At 35.1% G+C, this 26,516-nt stretch overlaps 1 protein-coding gene across 1 annotated transcript in view; it reads left to right on the top strand.

Moving 5' to 3' along the window:
- Positions 1–26,516, top strand: part of Atg2 (Autophagy-related 2) — a 616,887-nt gene that overhangs the window by 564,487 nt on the left and 25,884 nt on the right. The window contains exons 39-41 of the mRNA XM_090407292.1: positions 4,317–4,399; positions 10,690–10,811; positions 10,913–11,067. Coding sequence (XP_090263418.1) covers positions 4,317–4,399; positions 10,690–10,811; positions 10,913–11,067 — 360 coding nt within the window. The remainder of the gene's footprint in view (positions 1–4,316; positions 4,400–10,689; positions 10,812–10,912; positions 11,068–26,516) is intronic.

Below are 26,516 nucleotides of genomic sequence, written 5' to 3'. Positions count from 1 at the left end.
GTAAAAATTACAATTCGTCCATGATCGATTACTGTATTAATAATTCGTTTTATATGGTACTCTTTTAGAAAAGATAAAAAATGAATGCAAAGTAAATGTTTAATAAATACTTGTACCTACATTATTTACTGCAATTTCTTATCAAAAGAAGTTATCAGGAGTCGTTTGAACAGTTTTAGTTTTTTTCTTATTGGCATAAATTCTAGGATAACAAACAAAATGACTCTCCAGACCTTTGCAAACAAGAGCAATAAAACATAAAGAAAAAACACTGCAAATATAGGGTGTCCCAAAATTCAAGATTTTCCAAGAAGTAATTTTGATAGGTTTTTGACAGGTTTTTAATTAAAAATTGTGATTTCTTATTGATTCATAAAGTATACAGTATAGGGTTATGCATGGAATAGCATATCGGGTAAATGGCCACCACGGCTTTGCTGGCACATGCGCACTCTTTTGTCGAAATATTCCATGACCGTTTTGCATAAATGTGGCTGAATTTCATTGATACAGCGCTCAATTTCCTCCTTCAAGGCATAGGTGGTTGTGGGCTTGTTGGCATAAATCTTAGACTTCAAAAAACCCCAAAGAAAAAAGTCCAACGGCGTCACATGATCTGGGAGGCCAATTCTGATCACCAAAATGGGAAATTACACGACCAGGAAATGACTCATGCAGTAATTGAATTGTTTCTCTGGCTGTATGGCATGTGGCACCGTCTTGTTGAAACCACACGTCGTTCACATCCATATCTTGCAATTTAGGCACAAAAAACCGGATTATCATGTCACGATAGCAAGCACCATTAACTGTTATTGCCTTACCAGCCGCATTTTTGAAGAAGAATGGACTGATGATGACTCCAGCCCAAAATCCGCACCAAACAGTGACACATTGTGGATGCATTTGTTTCTCAACAATCACTCATGGATTTTCTGAACCCCAAATGCGACAATTTTGTCGATTAACGAATCCATCAAGATGAAAATGAGCTTCATTGCTGTTGTTGTTGTTCCATACTCGTTGTTATGCATTGTTCTTTTGTGTAGCACTCCATTTTTAATAACCCTCAACTGTCAGCTGTCACGCTGTCTTTTTTTTCTCGTTGGCAACACTTTACCGCACAAATGGCGCTAAATTTAAATCTTGCATGAATTTTGGGACACCCTGTATAATACATGATAGGAAAAATTAAGTGGATATTGAATCCAACATTATTTCATAGCCGAATATAGAAACTACAAGAGTTTCGTGCTGAATATATAGAAACTATAAGTTTCTGCCAATGCGAGCATAAACAACCTTATGGGCAACTCGTAGTAATGGTGGAGTAAGCTCCAGATCACTTTCCTTAGTATTTTCCATAATGTAAAGCACATCTCCTAGAAGATATGTATGATAAATAAGCCTTTGGCTCTCTATTTCAGTAATATTTGTTGGTTTATTTATTTTCAGTTACAATCTAGAAATTATTGAACAAAGAATGAAAAAAAAAAAAAAAAACAACTAAACCATACTATACTGCTATCGGCGGTCGCGGTATCTCTCAGATACAATTTACTGTCAAATATCACAAACCTTTACATAACATGTGTTAAACCAAACTGACAGCAAAAAAACTGCGGAATATCACTCGTAACATATGAATGCACAGCTACTCATGACCTCCTAGCTATACACTGAATTGTGTTAGAATATTTATATTAAACATTTTGCATGTATCTGTCAAATCAGCTGCGAGCTCCACAGGGTTAAAGGCATGTTAATCAAAACTCCTGCCGCGTATATCAAGAGATTGCTTCAATTAATTTTGCCATGTCAATCAAATCCCACATTAAGCAAAACCGTGTTAAGCAAGGGATACCTGTATTGTGTTTAATTTTAGGAATCATGCAAAGCCAGGAAACAATTAAGGGAGTCTTTAACAAGAATAAATGCAGATATATAATGTCATTGTTATTGATATTCTGTGAGCATGCACTGCACACCTAGTACACCCTGATACACACACAGAGTTGACCCTTGAAGAACACTAGTTTGAACTGCATGGGTCCACTTAGATGTTTTTTAATAAATATATCAGAAAATTTTTTGGAAATTTATGACAATTTAAAAAAATCAGATGAACTGCATAGCTGGGAAATATTGAAAAAGTTAGGTATGTCATGAACACATAAAATATATAGTCTATTTTATCATTTACTACCATAAAATATACACAAATCTATTATAAAAAGTTAAAATTTATCAATACTAATACTCATACAAACACTTGCAGACTGTACATGGTGCCATTTGCAGTTGACAGAAATGTAACAAACAAAAGATGCAGTATTAAATCATAATTGAATAAAATTAACTGTTATTAAATAATTAGCGTAAAATAAAAATTTTATACCGATTCATTCATTAGTGTATAGGCTAGGTTACTGCAAAGCAATCATATTGATTGCCCTAGAGGCTACCATAAAGCAATCATATTGCTGCTTCTTCGTTATCAATGCATGAATCGTTATATCTGTAAATAAATATGAATCTTTTTCACATTATCTTTTCATTTTTGATGTCTTAACAATGTAAACTTATGGTATTGTTAAATACAGTACAGTACTGTAAGTGTATTTTCACTTCCTTATGATTTTCTTTAATAACATTTTTTTTTCTTCTAGCTTACTTTATTTTAAGAATATAGTATGTAATACATACATACCATACAAAATATGTTAAGCGACTGTTTATGTTATCGATAAAGCTTCTGGTTAACAATAGATTATTAGTAGTTAGGTTTTGAGGGGGGGGGGGGATTCAAAAGTTATACGTGGATTTTCAAACAATGCAGGATCAGCACCCCTGACCCCTGCATTGTTCAAGGGTCGGCTGTGTGTATATATATGTATATCTATATTGTATATACATAGAGAGAGAGAGAGATTCAGTAGTTCAGCCATACATAATTAACATTTTTCATGCATTGCGTCATTCTTAAAAGATTCACATATGAAGGTGATGTGCTACAAACCACTGTAAAAGTCCAATGCCAACAGGCTGATTAACTTGTCTGGTATTCTGTAAACATTCAAAAGGCATTCAAAAATACCAGAGTGTGTGTGTGCATATGTACACTTCGTGCTGTTCTTGCAGCAGACTCTAGTGTAAAATGACTGAATTTTGAGATACAACAGATTGAATATCAAGATGATGTGAAGTGTGGAAAAATCATTGCCTTTTTCACCTCTTTCCCTACCATTCACACACTCATCCCTACTCATCCCATTTCTCTGTCTCTCTCTCATCACACCATTTTATAGAGCTGTGGCAGCAAATTTATTTGCTAGCTGATTTTTAAACTGCCTATAATGTTACCATTCAGTTTGTTTTATATTATCTAGCTTTCAGTCTTCTTTTAAACTGTTCTGTGGAAATAGAAAAGATGCTAAGACATGATGTCTGTTAAAAACCAAAAAGTCATCATTCAAATTCTGATGTAGAAGAAATGGGAAGATAGTAGGGTGAGGAGGATGAAAGTAGTTGCTCTAGAGCACAAACACAATTTTTCTACTTTCTTCAATAAGCAGATGTTGATGTTATTACATTGAGTGATGAAATTCATTTAGCATTTCCTAGTATCGCTAAGCTTTGTTTCTTTTATCAATTTTGGTACAGCAGCAGTTTTCACACCTATGATACAAAATAAGTATCATAGGTGTGAAATTTCCTATTCACACCTTACACTTTTATCACAATGATGTCCCCCCCCCCAATACTTCGGCTGTCAAAAAGCGAGGTGGGGTGGTCTTCTCACACTGGGTGATGAGAAGTTAAATGCCTACAATCCACTGGCTGTAGGCATTAAACTAGCAATGCTCAATGTTCTGCTAGAGAATATGAAGAATACCTACAGTCAATGGATTGTTGGCATTTAACTTCTCATCACCCAGTGTGAGAAGACCACCCCACCCTGCTTTTTGACACCTGAAGTGTGGTGGAAGTAAAAGTTGCTGATAAAAGGTGTATGGTGTGAATAGGAAATTTCTTCAGCATATTATGTTGCTGAGTATCAGCTCAGAAATATCCACATTTCTTTTTCCCTGTTCAAGTCTTTTGATAGCAAGTACCAAAATAAGTATCATAGTTTAAGTTATATTCTAAGGGACTGTATTAAGTCTTGTTATAGAAATAAATATTCATTTTATAATGTATAAGTGGAAGTGCTGATAGGTTGATAAGCTTCAAATACTAGAAAATTGTGATTATCATATCAGTTGTGACTTATTAGTATTTAAAAAAAAAAAAAAAAAATCTTTCCACTCTTCCAGGGTGCTTTAGCTGGAATATTGATGGGCCTTGCTCAGCTAAACTGTTCTGAATTAACTCTCAAAAGAATATGCTATCGGCATGGGTAAGTACATTTTTTAGTATTAACTTGGTTGTTTCTATTAAAGAGGTAAAGTGTAGCTATGTGTGTTGAATATTTGGAAAGATGACTACTTCTGATAATACAATTGGACCTAGATGTCACTTTCCTCAAACTTCACTCATCCTTTCCTATGAGTAAATTTTTTTTTGAAAAAATTTTGCCTTTCCTTTAATACATCAGCAAATCTTTAAAAAATTATTTTTGATACTTTTAGAAGAAAGTTCCATACCACATATTTTTCTATAAAATATATATGCAGAAGAGCTCTTTACTATATTAGAAACTTTGTTTTCTTGGGTGTAAAACTTACCACATTGCTCTGCAGGATAAACTACAAAGCATAGTGCTGAGATTTAATTTAGTTTTATGTGGATGAATTACTGTGAATTGTGTAAAAAAAAACTCAACATAAAATCTGCTTGATCATTTTGTGATGCTGAAAAAGACAACTATTTCTTTTTCAGCATCATTTTTTTTTTTCTTGTATGCTCAATTGGTCTCTCACATCTAAGTAACTTTGCTTTGTAGAAACCTAAGTAATGCTATGATGGGGAACACTTCCTATCCATAGTCTGTTATGGCTGTCAATTGCATTTTCTAATCAATTGACCTGTTTTTTGCAGAATAAAAAAACCCTTTACAAGAGGGTAATCTTGCCACCTCCATATGAGACAAGCTAACTTGTAAAGCCCGTATATAAACGTTCTTTGCATCCTAGATGACATTCAGATTGACTTTTAATTTCATGTATTCTTTGGCCTGTTGGCCTGCTTTTAAGATTAAAAAATACTTTTCAAGAGGAAAACTATGTTGTCGCCATATGTGACTAGTTAATTCACCTTAGCTGAAAAGTCCTTAGAAAGATTATTTGCATTTTCCACATCGTCCTCATTGCTGATTGAGCCACACAAAAATAACCAAAGAAGTTAGAGTGGCTTTTGTAATTAGTAGAACAATGAATGCTGCAAATGAAAACAAAGTGTAGTAATGAATTTTGAACCAGAACAGATCATAAAGAGGGAACTAAGTTTAGTAATGATGGTATGAAATATCAGATCTGACAAATGAACATATTGAAACTTAGTTAATCTGGTATCTCATTATATTTATAAAAAAAAAAAATTCAGAAAACAAATGCATGTTTATTATTATTATATGGGACCTACATGAAGTCTAAAGACCAATTACATGAAGCCCACACTAAACATCATTCACATAATGCTTATCATATCTTTCTTTAAGCTCATTCACTGACAAAGAACTCATTGACTAATTCTTGAACTCATTCCACTTATTCTTCTTCCCAAACAAAAAATGTAGTCCCTGTGCTCTTAACACTCTTACACAACTTCCAGGAGTTATTCCTTGTTCTCACTCCGCTGACACACTGGAAATTTTTTTCATCATCTACTCTATAAAATCCTTATAGTAACTCATATATATTTATACCTATCAGCTATGCTTTGTAACCCACAAACCTTCTGCCTGTCCTAAAAATATGGAAGACCAAAAATATCGAAAAGAATTTTGGAATATAAAATGGAAAGCAATACATAAACATTGAAGTATAATCATGTTGATTTAAAAAAAAAAGCCTTATTCACCTGTTAATTTTTATTCCAACAAAAAAGGAAAAATCTAAGAATTGATAAAAGCAAAAACTTGAAGCTAGATGAATCCACTAAACATAATTTTTACATTCTTACAATGGAATTGTCTTGTATTTTTTCTAAATTGTTGATTATGTCAAAATCCTCTGACAGAAGCCAGTTTATTTTTGCTTTCAGAAGACTTACTTGAAACCTGGTGAGAACAGCTATATGTTATCTACCATCTGATGCAGATAAATACAACCTTAATGATTTATTTTGCAGTTATCACGCTCTGTTTTCATTGTGCGAGATCTAAATGACCATACACTGTGAGCAAGAGAGTGAACCTAACACCAGGTAGAGGATTATGGCATTCATGCTCAACAGCCATAATTCCTCCTTCTTAAACACAAGAAGCACATGCACCTGTCCAAACAGTAGTTCACGGATAGATAGCAACATTCGGAAATGATCTTCGAAAATGGAAACAATTAATAGAAAAAACAGAAAAATAAATTCTGCTACAGATGATGTTCCATTCCAACGGACTGGAACATGTAAGTGACCATTCCACCTGAGATTAACCCTGCTAACACATTGCTGGATGCTAACAGTGTCAAGTTCTTTCCTAATATTCTCACTTTTAATATGATATTGCCATTGATGCCATCTGTTCACACCCCTAATCTTTCTCAAGACCTTCATATCTGTGGTCTCTGATCTTTGGTGAAGTGTTTTATTTCTAACCCAGCTCTCAGATCCATAAGTTAAAATTGGTTTGAACACTGTCTTGTATACAGCTAATTTAATGTTTTGACTAATTTCTCTCTTATCCCATATAAATCTATTCAGTTGACTTCCTACCATACTGAAATTTTTGATTCTGTTGTACTCTGATGATGATGCTGATTTGAAATTCAGTGAAATATAAGCAGTTGATGAAACATCTTTTGATAAAAATTTTTGTGTTGTTAATACTATTAAAAATAAGTTGTGATTTGTTGATTCTGTTGTCTATTTCCGTATTTAATTTACTATCTTCACTAAAAATTGTGTCAAAGTAGTTGAAATGTTTTAATTGTTCTGTAGGTTCTCCTTTCACAATGCAGTTGATATTTCCAATGTGTCTTCCAATTTTCATTGTCTTTGTCTTGTTAGTTCTAATTTTCATACCAAATTTATTACAACATTCAATTCAGTTATTATTCAATAAAAGTTATTCAATTTAGTCATGGAATCTTTCAGACTTATCTGAATTTATTTAGAAGTATAACATCATCTGCATAAAGCAAAGAGCTGATCCAATTTTGATATCATGTTTAATACCGCTTTAATTCATAATGTGATCCATATAGATAATGAATAACAGAGGGGATAATGTACATCCTTGTCTCACACCAGATTTAATATTAAACCATCTTCCTGTACTTCCTTCAATTCTAACTGCTGACTTACAATCCAAATAAAGACTAAGTATTGCTTGATATAATGCCCCATTGACACCATATAACTGTAGCATATTGAATAGCTTCTCTCTTGGCACCTTGTCATATGCCTTTTCCAAATCAACAAAACTTAAATACAGATCTCTGTTATATTCCCATGCTTTCTTGACTATTTGTCATAAAGTGAAGATCTGATCCTGACAGCCTCTATTTGGCTTGAATCCAGCTTGTTCTTCACCAAGCTTTTCTTCCACAATTCTTCTCAACTGTTTGACTGAATGAAACCAGGCATGACTGAATGAAACACAACCAGGCATGACTAAATGAAACAATCAGTACACCGTCACTGATTGTTTCATTTAGCAATCTTTCGAAGTAATTATGCCTTACATTAAGGATATCTTTTTCTCCTGTTTTCATGTCACCTTTATTATTTCTAATTCCTTTCACAGCACTCTTTCCTCCATTTCTGAGCTTTTTCAACAGCCTCCAGAGTATTTTGCCAACTTCCTGATATTTATTTTCTATGTTTTTTTGCCATGACTTTTGTCTAGCTAGTTTTAGCCAGTATTTAGCTTTCTTACATTTGTCTTTGTATTCTCTAAAACCACAAGCTAACTTATTCACCAGGAACTTTTGATATGCTTTCTTCTTTTCCTTCACTGCCTCTTTACCTCCCTGTGTCCATCATGAGTTCTGATTTTTCTATCCTTGCAGACAACCTCACCACATGCCTCTCTGGCTGAATCAATGTTTTCTTATTAATTATGATTGCTGCTGATATGCAGTACTCGCAGAATGATTTGAATAGGCCGGAATTGTGGGCATGGAAAAATGGATGTTAGTTCAATCTCATTAAATGTAAAGTCATTTACTTCGGCCTGATTAGATATCCAATGTCGTATTATATTGGTGGGATTATTATTATTAAGAGAGGCCTCAGGGGAGTCAGGGACTCATCAAGTGAGGCTACATACCACAGGCACGAGCTATCTTACTTATTCTTGAATTCATTCACACTACTTGCACTCACAACATCCAATGGCAGTCCATTCCAGTCATGCACCACCCTATGAGGGAAAAATCTAGCCCTCAGCCACTTTTGAGCAGCATTCATTCTGTTTCCAAGGATGCCCTCTTGTCTTTTCTCACCCTCCATAAATTGAAAAATTCCATCAATTGAAATCCTGTATGACCGTTTCAGAAGTTTGTAAGTTTCAATCATATCATCCCTCTTTCTCCTGTTTGCTAGTTCTGCAGTCTACAAATTCTCAATCTGTCTTCATAATCAGTATTCCATAATCCAGATATCATTTTTAACACTCTCCTTTTCACTCTCTCCAAAATATCAGAATCACAACAGAAACCAGGAGACCAGACCTGTGCACAATAGTCCAAGTGAGGTCTTATCAATGCTTTATAAAGAGGCAAAACAACATCCTAATCTTTACATGTGAATGTTCATTTCAGCATTGCAATTATTTTTTGAGTTGTATTTGCTATCTTTGCTACATGGCTCCTGAACTTCAACTTCCTGTCTACTAACACTCCAAGATCCCTAGCCTGATTAGTTTCTTCAAGTATAATCCCACCAATATAATAAAACATTGGATATCTAATCACGCCGAAGTGCATGACTTCGTGGGCATTTACTGATATTGAACTGACATCCATTTTTGCATGCCCACGATTCCAGCCTATTCAAATCGCTCTGCAAGTACTGGTGATTACCCTATCTATCTTTGCATCATCAGCAGATAGCTGTATATCGCTTGTCAAATCCTTCCCAATATCATTAATGTATAGATGAATGAATAACAATGGACCAAGCACTGATCCTTGTGATACACCACTGGTTACCTTAAATCTTGCAGACTTACATCCCATATATACTACTTTTTGATATTTGTCAGTCAGCCATCCTCTTATCAGATTCTATAATCCAAACCCATATTCTCCAATTTTATTATTATTATTATTATGAAGAGAGACAGTATCATGGTGTAAGATACTTTTCGATAAGTTGGTGTATCTATTTCCCCTTGTCTAGTTCAATGGTAACATTGTTATAGAATGTGAACAAGTTGCTAAAACATGACCTTCCCTTAATAAACCCATTTTGCTCATTGCAAAGTAGAGATTCACTGTCAACCCATTTCTGAATGCGAGCCCTAACCAATTTTTCCAAAATCTTCCCAACCACTCCTGTGATACTAATTGGTCAATAGTTGGATACACTGGTCTTTGCACCACCCTTGTGCAATGGAATTACCATACATTCTTTCCATTCCTGTGGAATCTTCCTTATTCTGAGACTCGTATTAAACAGCCTGGTCAAAGGACTAGCCAGTTCATTATGTTTCAAGAAACTGATGAGGCTAGGGATCTTATAGTAGATAGGAAGTTGAAGTTCAGGGTCCATCTAACAAAGATTAGAAATACAACTCAAAAGATAATTGTGATGCTGAAATGAACATTCACATGTAAAGATAAGGATGTCGTTTTGCCTCTTTACAAGGCCTTGATAAGACCTCACTAGGACTATTGTGCTCAGGTCTGGTTTCCTTTGAGATGCTGATGTATTGGAGAGACTGCAAAGGAGAGTGTTAATGATATCAGGATAAAAGGAAAATGATATCAGGATTATGGAATACCAATTATGAAGACAGATTGAGAATTTGTAGACTGCAGACACTAGCAAACAGGAGAAAGAGCGGGTGATGTGATCGAGACTTACAAACTTCTAAAAGGGTCATACAGGATTTCAATTGATGGAATTTTTCAATTTATGGAGGATGTGGAAAGGATAAGAGAACATCCTTGGAAGCTAAGAATGAATGCCACTAAAAAGGGGATGAGGGCTTGATTTTTCTCTCATAGAGTGGTACATGATTGGAATGGACTGCCATTGAATGTTGTGAGTGCGAACAGTGTGAATGCATTCAAGAATAAGTATGATAGCTGGTACATGTAGTATGTGGCCTCCCTCGATGAGTTCCTGACTCCCTGAAGGTCTCTCTTAATAATAATATTGTTTTATTTCATGAACAGATCAGAATTAACCAAAGGGCTGCAGGTTGCCTGTCACTGATTTAGATAATATGAATATAATTCTTACCTATTATAAGAGGCATAATACATTTAAGCAGTTATTAAAATTTTAGTCAGTAAATTGCAGCCTTCAAAATTGCATTTAGCTAAAACAAAATAAGAAGACTTTTTATTTTAATTTTAGACTCTTAGGATTCGATAAATTATTTAATTATGCTACTAATGAATGGCAACAAGACATCAAAAGGAATCAACTGCCAAGTCTACTTGGAGGTGTAGGACCTATGTATTCTTTTGTGCAGCTATGTAAGTGTTTTATTATTGTTTGACTAATGAAATTTTTATTCTGAATCTTTTTTCCGAACCTCATTAAAGTTTAAGTAATTTATTTTTTAATCCGAATTAAGTTCAAGGAATCCGTGATCTGTTTTGGATGCCTATAGAACAGTACCGCAAAGATGGGCGGATAGTGAGAGGTTTGCAGCGTGGTGCCAATTCCTTCTCTACATCAACAGCTATGGCTTGTCTCGAATTAACAAATCGGATAGTACAGACTATTCAGGTTAGCAACATGGCTTGGTATTTGTTTTTCCTCCCTCAGATTTTTATTAAACTTGAGGATTTGACTCTTTCATGAGGTTATTTTATTTATTTTTGTTTATTGTTGCAAATAAGAGAAGAGAATCATTGTTAAGTAACATCTACAACATGGAATTTCAGAATTAAAAATTCAGTTCTCTAGTATTTCAAGATGAAATTATATTGTAATACTGAATTGCCTATTTTAATTTATACTCTATTTTGTTCTGTTCATTGGTTAAATAAAAAAACTTTTTCAGAATCCCCCCCCCCCCCGAAGAAACCATCAGCTTATAGGTTCATTTTACATAAATCTATCCTTTAGTGTTACACAGTAATCAGCATTCATTTTAAGCAAATTATGGACTCTACAACTCTGTTATAAATAATTATTTTAATTTCCCAATGTCTCGACCTTCATATTAAAGTCATCATCTGGAATATACATATATATATACAGAGACAAGCTAAATTGCATTTCACACAGTATGCTGAAGACAATAATTTGATCAATGGTTATTCTACTGGCCTGACCTCTAGTGAAAATAAAATTACAATAAATAAACGAAATAAAATAAATTAACTACATCAAAGCTATGTTCTATTTAAGACATCAGAGAAATATTCCTTCATATAGGTAGTTTTCTCACAGTAACAATGATGTCTAATTTAACATGACAATTGTTATATTAGATTTAAGATTCTGAATTACTTATGGTCTTATTTATAGTTAACTCTTAGGGAGAAAGGTTAATTAACCTTTGCTTAAAAAGGTTGATTGTGCCTTCCATATGCTTGGGATTTTTTAGACCATCATTATTGTTAAGATTAGGGTGGTTGATAAGAATCTCACAGACCTAATTAAATTTACTTTCATACCATGTTTTGGTTTAATTCAATTCAAAAAAATAAATAAATAAAATGAAAAGAATCAGCCTATAGGATTTTTTGTCAATCACTTGAAATTTATGGGCTTAGTATTATAGGTAATGGCAATTTATAGATAGGCTTCCTATGTTACCAAATTATGAAAGGCACCATATATCAGTACTGAGTTTGTTTTTACATAGTAAATAGTATATTATCCAGCTGAAGATATTGCAGTAACAGATGTGGAAATAGAAATTAATGGATTGGGAATAGTTAAGATATTACAAGGTCTCAACACAAACCTGACCTTGTGATTATGAGAATGGTCAAATGAATTGGCATTGCATCTAACTAGACTGTTTAACTTATAATTAATTTAGTTTAATCCTTTATCCAAGTGTGAGCAAACAAAGTTTGCACCTGAAAACATCTTCAGGACTGAATATGGTGTTGTACTACCTTACTGGGGTAAGGTAGTGCAACTCCAGGCAACTCGTAGCAATGGTGGAGCAAGCTACCGACACCCCTATCCCAGTATCTCCCATAATGCAAAACACATCTCCTTGCGGATATGTATAATGTTATGCATTAAGGGATTGACCACTACTCAGACTAGTTTCGACCTTTATTGAGGTCTCTTCAGTGGGAGCCAGGCCCATTGGTGGAGATACCAGGCAGAAGCAATAGCGAGGTCATCTTTACCTATAGGAGTTGTCGAAAGGTTGTGCCATCTTTTTTATTAAATTACTCTGGATAAATTTAGTTTAATCCTTTATCCAACTGAAGAGACCTCAATAAAGGTCGAAACTAGTCTGGGTAGTGGCCAATCCCTTAATGCATAACATTATACATATCTGCAAGGAGATGTGTTTTGCATTATGGGAGATACTGGGATAGGAGTGTTGGTAGCTTGCTCCACCTTTGCTACGAGTTGCCTGGAGTTGTACTACCTTACCCTCAGTAAGGTAGTACAAACACCATATTCAGTCCTGAGGATATTTTCAGGTGCAAACTTTGCTCACACTTGAATAAAGGATTAAACTAAATTTATTATAGTCTAACCAAGTGAAAAATAAACTTTCAAAAAAAAAAAAAACTCAAAAGATATATTTCGCTGATTACACCACATTTATTATTCAGTTATATAAATCACTGAAATAATAGTTCCCGACAAGTTTCGTAAATCGTAGGATTTACATCTTCAGGGGAGTAAATAGTATAACTTAAAGTTTAAACAAAGAGAATTAATAAATACAAATCATAACCGTCTGGCTATTCAAAACTCAAATAATTGGTTATTTGAGTTTTATGAATAGCCAGACGGTTATGATTTGTATTTATTAATTCTCTTGTTTAAACTTTAAGTTATACTATTTACTCCCTGAAGATGTAAATCCTACGATTTACGAAACTTGTCGGGAACTATTATTTCAGTGTTTTATATAACTGAATAATAAAAAAATGTGGTGTAATCACCAAAATATATCTTTTGAGCCAATTAGCCACAGAAGTCTACGCCTGCAAAAAAAAAAAAAAAAAAAATGTTTAACTTAAGCCTTAGCTCTGGTAAAATCCCAAAGGAATGGAAAGAGGGAAAATAGTTCCATTGCGTAAAGGAGGATCAGACAAAGGTAGCAGATTATAGACCAATAAGTATCTTTGAAGTGTGGTAAAGGTATTGGTGACATTGGCCAAAGACAAAATTCAAGAATGGGTTGATAAGAACATGATATACCATGGAGGGAACTTTGTGAAGGATAGGTGATGCCTTAGTAATTTATTCACTTTTTATAATCAAATGATAGTAGAGTTGAATAAAGAGAATGATATACTGCTGAATTTGCAAAGGTATTTGACAGGATACCACATAGAATTCTAACACAATTTGGGACAGATATAAGGATGGTAAATATGGATAAGAGGGTGGTAAATGGACCAAAGAGTATTGTATGACCAAAGAGTCCTGTGACAAACTGCGACTTGCAGTTTGTCACAGGACTGTATGTTTAGACCACTTTTCAATTTTACATCGATGATAATGATATAGGAAATGATTTGAAAGGCAATATTGAGTTATTTGCTGATGCAGAATTGGATAGTTATAGTCAAGGCAATGTAGATGTGGGTTTTTCCTCTCGCAAGCAGGCACTGGCCCCATGAACACACACGGATTACAGTCATGAATACTACTCTTAGGGGATGCAGCAAGGAGTGATGAACTGGCCACCTTAATTTCGTTGTGAACCCCTCATTAGGGGGACTCTATTTGTCCTAAAGTGATGGATGAGATCAATCATCATCCATCATCAATGTAGATAGCTACAGAATGATTTCAGTTGGCTTACAGTATGGTCAAAAGATAATGGGTGAAAAAAGCATAAAGTTATGCAGTTTAGAATGAAAAGATTACAAGCTTTGTTCTACATTGATGGAATTTGTACATCATGAAATTGATGAAGCTAGGAATTTGCAGGCATTGATAAATAGGAAATTGAAGTTCAGAGGTCATTTTGCAAAAGTGGTCAAGGCAACTTATTGGATTATTTGACTGTTGAAGAATACACTAGTAATCAAGTTATCTTTCCTCTTTATAAAGCTTTGTTAAGGCCACTCTGTTTTTAGGTGTAGAGTTCTGTTCATGAATTTCTTGGAGATGACAACGTGTTGAAGGATCTAGAATCAGGCAACCATGATGATGAGTGGTCTGTGGAATGTTTCCTACAAGGATAGATTGAGAGTTTATGAACTGTAGAAGTTGGCTGGTAGGAGAAAAAGAAAGGGATATGATAGAAACATTTAAGTTGATAAAAGAGGAAATTTTTCAGGCTTGGTGGGGAAGAACAAAGGGTCATCCCTGGAAATTGAGAGAGAGAGAGTGTGTGTGTGTGTGGTTATTAACTGCCACAGGACTAGATTTTCCATTTGGTGAGTAGTGAATGAGTTGCCAGAATCTGTAATGAATGCTTTATCAACGAGTGTGTTCAAGGAGAGGTAATATAGGTATTGTGTTGGATTGTCTGGTTTGAGTAGCCATGGAACTGCATGAAGATTTCCTTGCAATGATAATGATGATGATCATCATCATCATGCAATGATAATGATGATGATGATAATTTAAAAAAATACAGTATGAGATGTTTAATGATTTTGAAATATTATAAATATATAATAAGCATTAAAATATATTTTATAGAATGATTATACGTAAATAATATATAATTATTATACACTCGAACTTGGTTATAACGAGTACCACAAGACCAACAAAATTTCCTTGTTGTAACTCACTATATCAGTGATGAGTTAAATCTATTTCCTATTTTTTTTTTAATTCTCAATAACTTAATTTAAAAAAATAGATTCAAAAAACAAAAGAAGTATTAGAGAGCAAAAATATTACATACCAAAGTATGTAATATACTTTGGTAACATACAGTGAATAATCATCAAAGTATGTAATATATGGAGAGTTGTGGAGTAGGTGCCCTCCCTTGATGAGTCTTCAGACTCCCTGGAGGTGTTATATAATAATAAAGTATTATTTGTATGAATATGCCTGTATAAATTACAATACACTTAATACTAAACACAGTTTATTTCTCCATAATTAGAACATTACTAATTAATAATAAACACGATTTCAATTAGTCGTTTTAAAAAGCTGGCCATAGTTGCATACAAAATCGTCATGTCCAAATTTTTAGCAAATTTTTCTGCTTCAGCCTTCATGATCAGACATCTTTTGAGAATCCAGCTCTCTTCTTTGTGTAGTGAATTACTGTGGCATCATCAATGTTTGTAAGCTTGTGCTTTCTAAATTTTTTTTGTTTCAGTTATGTTGTTTTCCAGTAATAATATGTAAACACCTTGATTTTTCCACAATGTCAATACTCTTGAAGAGGACAAAGAAAATCTTTTATACACCTCAATATTTTTCCCATCAGTGTTCTAACTTGCAAATAATTTCAACATTTTAGCGACTCAAGAGAGACTTCCTTTTTAGTAGGCATGTTTATGACTGAAGGGTTTGTTTTTAATTGATTTTACATTTGTGGCCGTGTTTGGATAAAGTGAGGGATGAGGGCTGTAGGCTAGACGCTGGAGAGGTAAGTAGTGAGGGGATGATCCCTAAGGACAAGATTAGGTTATAAACTGGCTCATAATCTGATGAACATAGTTATAAAAGCTAAGGCACTTCATTCATTATCTATTCCAAGAACTATCTGAGCAATTAAGAATGTTTGCATAAATACCAAAATGTGTACAGTATATTCGTTTAGTATGCTTGTTATAAAAGTGAGTGGTTGTATGGGAATATGCCTAAATTAAAATCATTATGGCGGTTTGCTCATTACAGCCATTTTCTCATTATTTCCAGGCTCGTTACAACAAAGTTTGACTGTATTTCTAAATAAGAAAAATAAGGCTTACTAAAAAAAAAAAAAAGAAAGAAAAAAGGGCACCAAAACCATAAATCTGGTATTCCTGGATGCAGTTATAATCCTTCAGTTAGCTGACCACAATAGGAACTCATTTCTTGTCAGGTATTCGAATGGTAGGTTAACTGAAGGTACAGTAAGATGGTGCTGTAACAGAATTTGGTTGTCAATCTAAAGTGCTGGATAATTGAGTGATTATGTATTAAAATGTTAAAAGGGTTAGGAACAGTAGTGTGCATTTAACCATTAATGTTGGCTAGAACTTTTTCAGCAGGTTCTCAAGTTAGTTGATCTTTGCTGCAGGTGGGGTGTTCCCAAGTTTTTAACTCCACAACTCAGAAAAAACAGTGCAGAACTTCCATTAGTTCAGATGACCAACATATCTGTTATAATGATAAGTTATGAGAAGAGTAGAAAATTATGGCATCAGAAATTCATTTTGAGAGTTCCTCACTGTTGAACTCAATGATCATCAAATAATGTCTTAAATTCATTCAGTATTCTGCATACACCACTACTTACAGTGTATTCCACTGACCCACACTCTCCAAGAAAAATAAAAAAAATTCTTGCTCTCGGTTCCTTGCTCACCTTCCTTATCCAGTTTCCTCTTCTATCTTAATCTGATACATATCCTGTGCTAACTTATGCGTCTCAATCAGATTAGCTCTCCTTCTATCCACAAGGCTCTGTAGATAGCATTTTCTCAGTGTCTTCATAACTGATATTCTAGAAATGACACTACCTTAGTTGCTATTCTCTAGATCCTTTCCAGAATTAGTTACTATTCTCTAGAATCCTTTCCAGAATCTCTTGCATCTTCCTAAAAATGAGGTAACCCAATTTGCACTTAAACATATTCATCTTCTAAATAACTTCTTTAATGCCTTTTATTCCCTATGGGGATTGAATCATCAGTAGATTAAATCATATGAATTCACCTGAACTTGCAAATTGGTAGGCAACTTGCAAGTTCAGGTGAATTCATGATTCAATCCACTGATGATTTTGAAGACTTCAGGATGAGAGTATGGCAGAAAACTGTATGTTTCTACTCCTTAACTGATATGGTCAATGGCAGTTCTGCACTGTTTCTTCTGAGTTGTGGGGTTAAAAACTTGGGAACACACCCCACCTGCACCAAAGATCGACTAACTTGAGAACCTGCTGAAAAAAAGCTTGGAAAAAGTTCTTCTAGCCAGTGACTAGAACTGCGCCAGTCTTTCTTGTAGCATTATGGGATAATTATGGTGGTCTAGCATTATAGAATGAAAAATGCTGTCATAAGACTACATGCACTGTAATATTAATCTTGTAATCAATATATATATATATATATATATAAATTATTTTAAATGACTGATACTGAGAGATAAAGAGATGACATGATTTATTTAAAAAGATACTACTAGTTTACTAGTTTCGTTGAATGGATCAACTTCTTCAGGTATCGCAATCAAAGAAATATACAAAAAATAACAGAGACTTAAAAATTGCATTAACAGTACTAGTCCAAAAAAACAGTAGTACATTTTGAAAACAGCAATGCGAGCTTGAGTTCCAAATAAAAGTTGACTACGTGCTGTCACAAGTGTTCCAGTATTGAACAGAAGCAATGTGTGCATCAGAAAGATTGAAACTTAGGGAGTTATTGATATGGGAAGAATCTAAGGCAATTTCTCTGGACTCGACAATCTTTCTTTCAAGTTCATCATAGCACACATGGATATTAGAAGTTTGTGTCCAGTCCACAATGTGTTGGCTGGCTTCATCTGGGTTAACGGAGAAAAGAACGTGGCTAGAGAGAGAGAGAGTGCTGGCTCTAGTGCTGTTGTAGGAAATATCTCTACGGTGTTCTTCCATATGAAGGAGGATGGATTTAGCAGTTTGGCCATAGTATGGCTTTCCACGATCACATAAGATCTTGTAGACTCCTGGAAACTGAGTTGAAAGATGTTTCTCTTTAGGTTTACTAAGTATGGATCGAAGTTTTGGGAGTGTAGTGAAGCAAGTTCTGAAGTTAAATTTCTTGAGAATTTTAGCTAGTTTTTGGTGAAAGAGAGCTGATATAAGGGAAGAAATAAAGGATCTGAGGGAAGAGGGATCTTCAGAAGCAGTTGAGTGACGGAGAGAAAGAAATTTTTCAATCTTATTAGGAGAGAAACCATTATTGATAAGTCTTTTTAAGAAAAAGGAGTTCATTTTCAATTTCTGTTTCTTCTGTTAGTAAAGATTTGGCCTGGTGTGCTAAGGTAGAAATAATACCAAATTTTTGCGGAGGGTAGTGATGGGAAGAAGCATGAAAGTATCTGTCAGTATGAGTAGGTTTTCTAAAAATTGAGATTTTAATACTTTCAGAACATCTGGTAAGCTTCACATCTAGAAAGGGGAGGCAGTCATCGGATTTCAGTTCGAAGGTAAAAGAGATTTTTTCATGAAACTTGTTTAAGTGGTCCAAAATTAAATTGAGGTTGTTGACACCATTTTACCAGATGAGGAATATATCGTCTATATAACGATACCAAAATTTTGGTTAAAGGGGAAAGGAGTTAATAGCTTTTTCTTCAAACAGGACTAGACCCAGCACTCTCTCTCTAGCCACGTTCTTTTCTCCGTTAACTCAGATGAAGGCCACCAACACATTGTGGACTGGACACGGACTTCTAATATCCATGTGTGCTATGAAGAACTTGAAAGAAAGATTGTCGAGTCCAGAGAAATTGCCTTAGATTCTTCTCATATCAATAACTCCCTAAGTTTTAATCTTTCTGACGTACACATTGCCTCTGTTCAATACTGACGCACTCTTGACAGCATGTAATCAACTTTTATTTGGAACTCAAGCTCGCATTGCTGTTTTCAAAATGTACTACTGTTTTTTTTGGACTAGTACTGTTAATGCAATTTTTAAGTCTGTTATTTTTTGTATATTTCTTTCATTGTGATACCTGAAGAAGTTGATCCATTCAACGAAACAGTAAAGTATTAGTATCTTTTTAAATAAATCATGTCATCTCTTTATTTCTCAGTATCAGTCATTTAAAATAATTTATAATATTTTCTACCAAGTAAAAATGAATGTTCAGAATATATATATGGCATATGACAAGGTGCCAAGAGAAAAACTATTCAAAACGCTACAGTTATATGATGTCAATGTGGCATTATATCAATCAATACTTAGTCTTTATTTGAGTTGAAATCAGCAGTTAGAATTGAAGCAACTACAGAAAGATAGTTTGATGTTAAATCTGGTGTCAGACAAGGATGTACATTATCTCCTCTGTTATTCATTATCTATATGGATCAGTTATGAAGGAAAATGATATTAAATCTGATATCAGAATTGAAAATGTTAATGTCAGCTCTTTGCTTTATGTGGATGATGTTATACTTCTAAATAAATCAGCTACAAGTCTACAAGATTCCCTGACCAAATTGAATAATATAATAGATATGGTATGGTATGAAGGTCAGCAATAACAAGACAAAGACAATGAAAATAGGCAGAAGCATAAATATCAACTGCATTGTGAATGGAGATCTTATAGAACAAGTAAAACATTTCAGCTATTTAGGCACAATTTTTAATGAAGATATTAAATATGGAAATAGACAGTGGAATCAACAAAGCCGGTATGGTAGGAAGTCAACTGAATAAATGTATATAAAATAAGAGAGAAATTGGGCAAAACACTAAATTTGCTGTATGCAAGACAGTGTTCAAACTAATTTTTACTTATGGATCTAGAGCTGGGTTAGAAATAAAACACTTGACCAAAGACTAGAGACCACAGATATGAGAGTCCTTAGAAAGATTAGGAGCATGAACAGATGGCATCAATAGCATATTGAAAATGAGGATATTAGGAAAGAACTTGACATTGTTAGCATCCAGGAATGTGTTAGCAGAGTTAATCTCAGGTGATATGGTCACTTAAACAGAATGGGAGAGAAAAGATTAGCAAAACAAGTGTTCTCTGCCAGGTTGGCAGGAAAAAGACCCAGAGGAAGACCAAGATGTAGGTGGATTGATACAGTAGAAAGTGCATTAGAAGACAGAAATATAAGATCTGATAATGTTAGAGTCTTGACAGGTAATAACAGATTGATTTGGAGGAAAATTGCAGATAGGAAGTTAGTATTGATGTAAGTTTTTCATATAGTACTATCATATCCTGTGCTGCACCCCTTGAGGGTACATGTGAGGAACTTGATGATGATGATATATATTTTTGTGTTAATGTCATGTATAGTACCTAACCACAAAAATATAGTTATGAAACATTCAAAATTTGTATATTATGGATGATTGAGGATTTCAAATTCATGCCTTGAGCTTTTTTGAGTTCATATACAAGATCATAATACATACTCTAGATAATGTAGTCTTTGATATTGCTGAGAATCAAGTGATATATCATAATGTAGATGCTAATGTGTGGATTTATATATGTATATATCACTTGAGAGGCTACATGGCCTACACGCAGCAAATAAATGGTGTCAGTGGGCTGGGATCAAGAGCATAGCAATCTGTTGATATTCTTTTTTGAAGAACAGGAGGTTTTAGTCTTTGTTAGAATACATTAGAGAAGACTGTTCATAGAACTGATGAAAGTGAATGAAAGTAATCTGTCAGCCAACAGTTCAGCTGTAAAATGAAGTTGAGCAGCTGTTACTTATGTTACTGTGCATTTAGAAGAAATAGGGAATATGATGAATGGCAACTCTGCTGAACACTGCCTATGGAATAATATATCTGTAGAAGAGACAATGAGGAGAGGTTCACCTAAAACCTCTCTAAAAATAAATTTTTAGAGAGGTTTTAGGTGAACTTACCCAATTGTGACAGCAGTATTGTAAGATTGGGTGGATTTGGGATTTGTGCAAAGTAAGTAGCTGGATAAATGAAAAGTAAAGTTTTCAATGAAATCAAGGAAGCCACGATGCTATAGAAGTCATTTGATTATGCCAGAAAAATCAGTAAGAGTCAATCTAAGAAGAGAAAGCTGTTCTTGGCTGAGCATTATCAAAAGTGGGGGGGGGGGGGGGTTGTGAAAAGAAAGACAGCAGTGCTTTGGAAGCAATGAAGGTGACCAGGTTGTCATCACTCCAATGATTGTATGAAGATTAAGTTTTTTAGGATACTGATTATAAATGATTTTGATTCTTGAGATGATTGCATTGCAAGATTAGTTGCATGAATAGGAGGAATGAAGAATGCTATCACCAGTGTAACTGTGGATAGTGTTTGAGCTCAGTGAGAGGTTGTGTGTATAAGGAAGAGGGTGGATGAAATAAGAGCATGCTGTTTAACATATTAATGGGAAAATTTCAAGAGAGAACACCTTCTACCAGTAAACACACATGGAACTTGAGAGAAAACTGCACGCCTAGTTATAAAAAATGGAAGACAGACCATAAAATGGCAAATTGCCAAGACGTCCCTAATACTAAACCCTGTCAAATGTCAAGTGCAAATCACATATTTCTCCAGACCTTTCTTTAGTGCATGTTAAGAGTCAGGTGATGTAAGTAAAGAGATCTGCTGTGGATCTTGATTGGCAAAATCCATATGGGTGGTCACTGACTAGTTGACTGTTGATGACCTCCTCTATTACTTAGACAACATTGAGATGAGAGCAATAGGTCAATAGTTTGATGGTAGATACTTATCACTCTTTTTGAATTAGCTGCATATGGGCTTGGATTAGCTGCATAAAGAACAAGTGTTAATTCAGGAATAAATATATTGAGTACATTTAGTAGGATATCATCAGGACTAAAAACCTTTTTGGTCTTCAAGTTGATTAAGATTTTTCTGACATCTTTTCACTGGAAGACCACAGGAGGCAAGTGATTCAGTGTCTTGGGTAAAGGAGAAGGTGATATGCCTAGGTAAGAAGATATGCAGGAGTTGAATGATGCCAGGAGGTCAGCTTTTTCTTTAAGTGATGTTACAATACTTATGTCTGGGTGAGAGAGGTAGGAGAACAGATGGACAAGAGTTGCACATAAGAGTTTTGCAAAGGACCAGAATGCACTGCTGCTATTTGCATAAGCAACATGTTTTCTACATTTAGCCCTTTCAAACTTAGACTTAGCTCTGTCAATGATGATTTTGCAATTGTGGGCTTTGTTGTAGGTTGTAAATGAAGTTGGAGTTTTTATCTCAAGTGACTTATGATAAGCTGTTTTTTCTTGGACCACAATGGCACACTTTTTTGACATACTATGGCTTGGGTGTTTTTGACCAGAATAGGGAATAAAGCCTTTGTTCCAACATGGATAATTTCTATAAAAATATCACAACATGTAGCTGGAGAACAGTAACAGATTACCATTAAAATATGGAGTAAAAGTCTCAGGGACTTGTCACTGCAATAGTGCCAAAAGACACAAGGTTATGAATGGTTGAGCAAAGGATGTGCCACTTGGGTGAGATTGATCTGAATTATCAAGAGGACCAGTCACCTCTCTGGCTTACCAGGACATAGAGCTGGTTAAGAAAAGATCCAGTTGTAGTAGGTGAGTAGAGAGGATTGTCAGGAATACTGGTTGGGAGATGAAAAATTTGCTTTAGGTCATTGCTTACAGCAGATATTCTGCTTCTTTTCAAGCTTTGTCATTGGTATTGGGAAAGGGGGAGCCATTTGGAACGGTGAATATTAAAGTCACCAAGGAAGATTACTTCACTGTTAGGGGTTGAATTGCAAGAAATCAAGCTCTTCATTATTAAATAAGTCACAGAGGTCAGAATGATTTTCAAAATTATGGAAGCAATTGAGGCAGCAGATAAATTATACATAATAAACCAAGAAATTCATAAGCCACAAAAGATCATAAAGTGAGATTCAAGATTAGGCATCCTATGAAAATGAATATCATATTTGCACAAAATACAGGTACCATCAGGAAGAAGGAATAATAATAATTATTATTATTATTATTACCCCAAGACCTCATGGAGTCAAAGACTCATCTGGGAGGTCCTTTTATCACACACACACACACACACACACACACACACACACACACACACACACACACACACACACACACAGCTCATCATACCGTATCTTAAACACACTCAAACTCCTTGCAGACACCACACTCTCAGGCAAGGTATTTCAATCATTCACAATTCTGCATGCAAAAAACCTTCTCACTCCCCTACTCACACCCTCTTTATACAGTTTCCAGGGATGACCTCTGGTTCTCCATCAATCTCCCACTATTTTCTGTAGAACTTCTCCAGCATTGATCCTATAACAACCCCTTACCAACTTGTAGGTCTCTATCATATCTCCCCTCTTCCTCCTGTCCACCAGACTCTGCAAACATCTTCTCAATCTTTCCTCATACTCGACATTCCAGAAGTTAGAAACTACCTTAGTCAATCGCCTTTGGACCCTTTCCAACATCTCTTCGTCCTTCTGAAAACCAGGCGACCAAATCTGGGCACAAAAGTCCATGTGTGGCCTAATCAAAGCCTTATACAACGGAACAAGAATCTCCCTACTTCTACAAGTCAGTGTCCTCTGCATCATTCCCAGAAGCCTTTATGTTGTCTTCACAATTTTGGCTATGTGTCCCCTAAATTTCAGATCCTTATCCACTATCACCCCCAGATCTCTTATTTCTTCCACCTCCAACAATATATCCTCACCAAGCATAAATTCTGCATCCCATCTTTGTTTTCCAAATTTGAAAACCTTACATTTTGCAACGTTGAACTCGCATCCCCATTTTCGTGCCCAATCACACAATTTATTCAAGTCTTCTTGTAAGGCCACAACATCTTCTCTACTCTTCTTGGTTCATCCCAACTTTGCATCATCTGCAAACAACTGAATATCTCCATCCAAATCTTCACCAATATCATTAATATACAAGTTAAACAGTAATGGCCCTAAAACAGACCCCTGAGACACTCCACTAGTGACTTTCTGTTTCCTGGATATCGCTCCCCCATAAACAACTTGTTGCCAGTCTCCAATCCAATGCACTAATGTAATATCCAACCCCATCTGCTCTAGTTTGACTGTCAACTTATCATGAGGTACTCTATCAAAAGCTTTTGCAAAATCCAAGTATATTACTGTGTATCCTTCTCCTCTGTCCAATGAAGCAATCACTTCATTGTGATAAATAAGTAGATTACTAAAACATGACCTCCCTTTAGCAAATCCATGCTGTCCATCAAAGATACTGCCATTATTGTCAACCCAATTCTGGATCCTAGTTCTCACAAGCTTCTCCAACAACTTAACCACAACACCTGACACACAGATAGGCCTATAGTTTGATGCTTGAGTTCGATAATATAGGGTGTAGTTTGGACACACAAAATGGACTGTGGTTGTTGACAGTGATTTTTAATTTAATTGGAAATAGGAGATTAGACTTGGATGTCTAAGTGGTGGTTTATGTCATCTATGTTGTTTAAGTGTTTATACCACAAATGTTGATGAAATGAATTTGTATGGAATTTTTTTTTGTGAGGTTTTGAGTATTTTGAATTCTTGAGGGAATTTTGTTTTTATTATAATTGCAGTGTACATAGTATTTTGGGGGTGAAGAGAAAAAGAGCAAGGGAACATGTTGTGAGGGAAGATACATATAGAGAACATCTATATGTATCTCTCCATGCCACAACATAGCCTCAACAGTGCCCCTTGCATACCACTGCATCCATCCAGGCTCAGTGTGACAGTGCATATGGCAATGAAGTTGTGCACTGGCTGATCAGAAAGTTAATACATTACTATCAATTTCACTCCTGTATGCTATCTGGGAGCTAGCCTTCAGAACTGCTATGCTTCTGTACACAGTTTATACACAGTGAAAGATATCACTCACTGATTGGGGTGGACAGAAGCTGGCAACCATCTTTGGGAATCAAACATGACTATAGCTGCTCCCCCCCCCACAAAACCACTACCAATAGGCAAAGTGCGTATTTCACTTGGTTAGGTCATCTACCACTTAGATCTCGTTGTCATGTTCATAATTATCTGGATTCTTATCATGGTCATTTCTTTGCACCAAACCAAACAGTTTTAACTCTTTTTCATGCTGGTTTTTTTCCTCCAAAACTCAGTTAGGATTTCTTTGATTCTCCCCCCCCCCCATTACCCTGATTAACATTAAAATGGAGGGATGAACCATATCTTGGTTCTTTATAATCTGTAATACTTTGATTTGTTTTCACACATAAAAAGAAGTCCTGATATTATTTCACAAAAAGAAAGATACTCGTGGAAAGGCTTAGATGTTGGCTATGCGTTTTTACTAAATGGCTTGAGGAAATTACAACGTATACTAGGATATACATTAAAATAAATTTTAATACACTTCCAATATTTCGGCAATGTCACGTTGCCATTTTCACAAGGAACTTAAAAACCAGACACGTGCATGCAAGCACAACAAACAGTAAATGAGGACGAAGCAAGAAGCTATTCTTTCTCCTAAAAGTCCTGATGGTGCACCCTAGCGGGCAATGTTGGTATTCTTGGACGATTGGGCTGAAGGTCTTCTGATGTAGGTTTCCCAAATTTGGGGCAGTCTCATGCAAACAAATTTGTTGACGTTTGGATTGTTTCTTAGGGCCGAGGCTGATTCCATGAAAAGCCTTTCGTATTTGAGTAGGTTTCCCAAATTTGGGGCAGTCTCATGCAACCAAATGCAATAAAATATGAAGGCTTTTCATGGAATCAGCCTCAGCCCTAAGAAACAATCCAAACCTCAACAAATTTGGTTGCATGAGACTGCCCCAAATTTGGGAAACCTACATCAGAAGACCTTCAGCCCAATCGCCCAAGAATACCAACATTGCCCACTAGGGAGCACCATCAGGACTTTTAAGAGAAAGAATAGCTTCCTGCTTCGTCCTTTGTTGTGCTTGCGTGCACGTCTTGTTTTTAAGTTCCTGTGAAAATGGCAACGTGACGTTGTCAAAATATTGGAAGTGTATTAAAATTTATTTTAATGTATATCCTAGTATACGTTATAATTTCCTTAAGCCATTTAGTAAAAAAGAAAGATAAACTTGCTAACCTCTTAGAATTGATTTCAATTAAATATAAGAAAAATGGGATTTATGATACAGATGTAG

This window comes from Typopeltis vanoorti, chromosome 17 (assembly GCF_054136105.1).
Source record: "Typopeltis vanoorti isolate ZY-2024b chromosome 17, IOZ_Tvanoo_1.0, whole genome shotgun sequence".
In the NCBI taxonomy this organism is placed as follows: Eukaryota; Metazoa; Arthropoda; class Arachnida; order Uropygi; family Thelyphonidae; genus Typopeltis; species Typopeltis vanoorti.
This window is presented reverse-complemented; position numbering and strand designations above follow the sequence as displayed.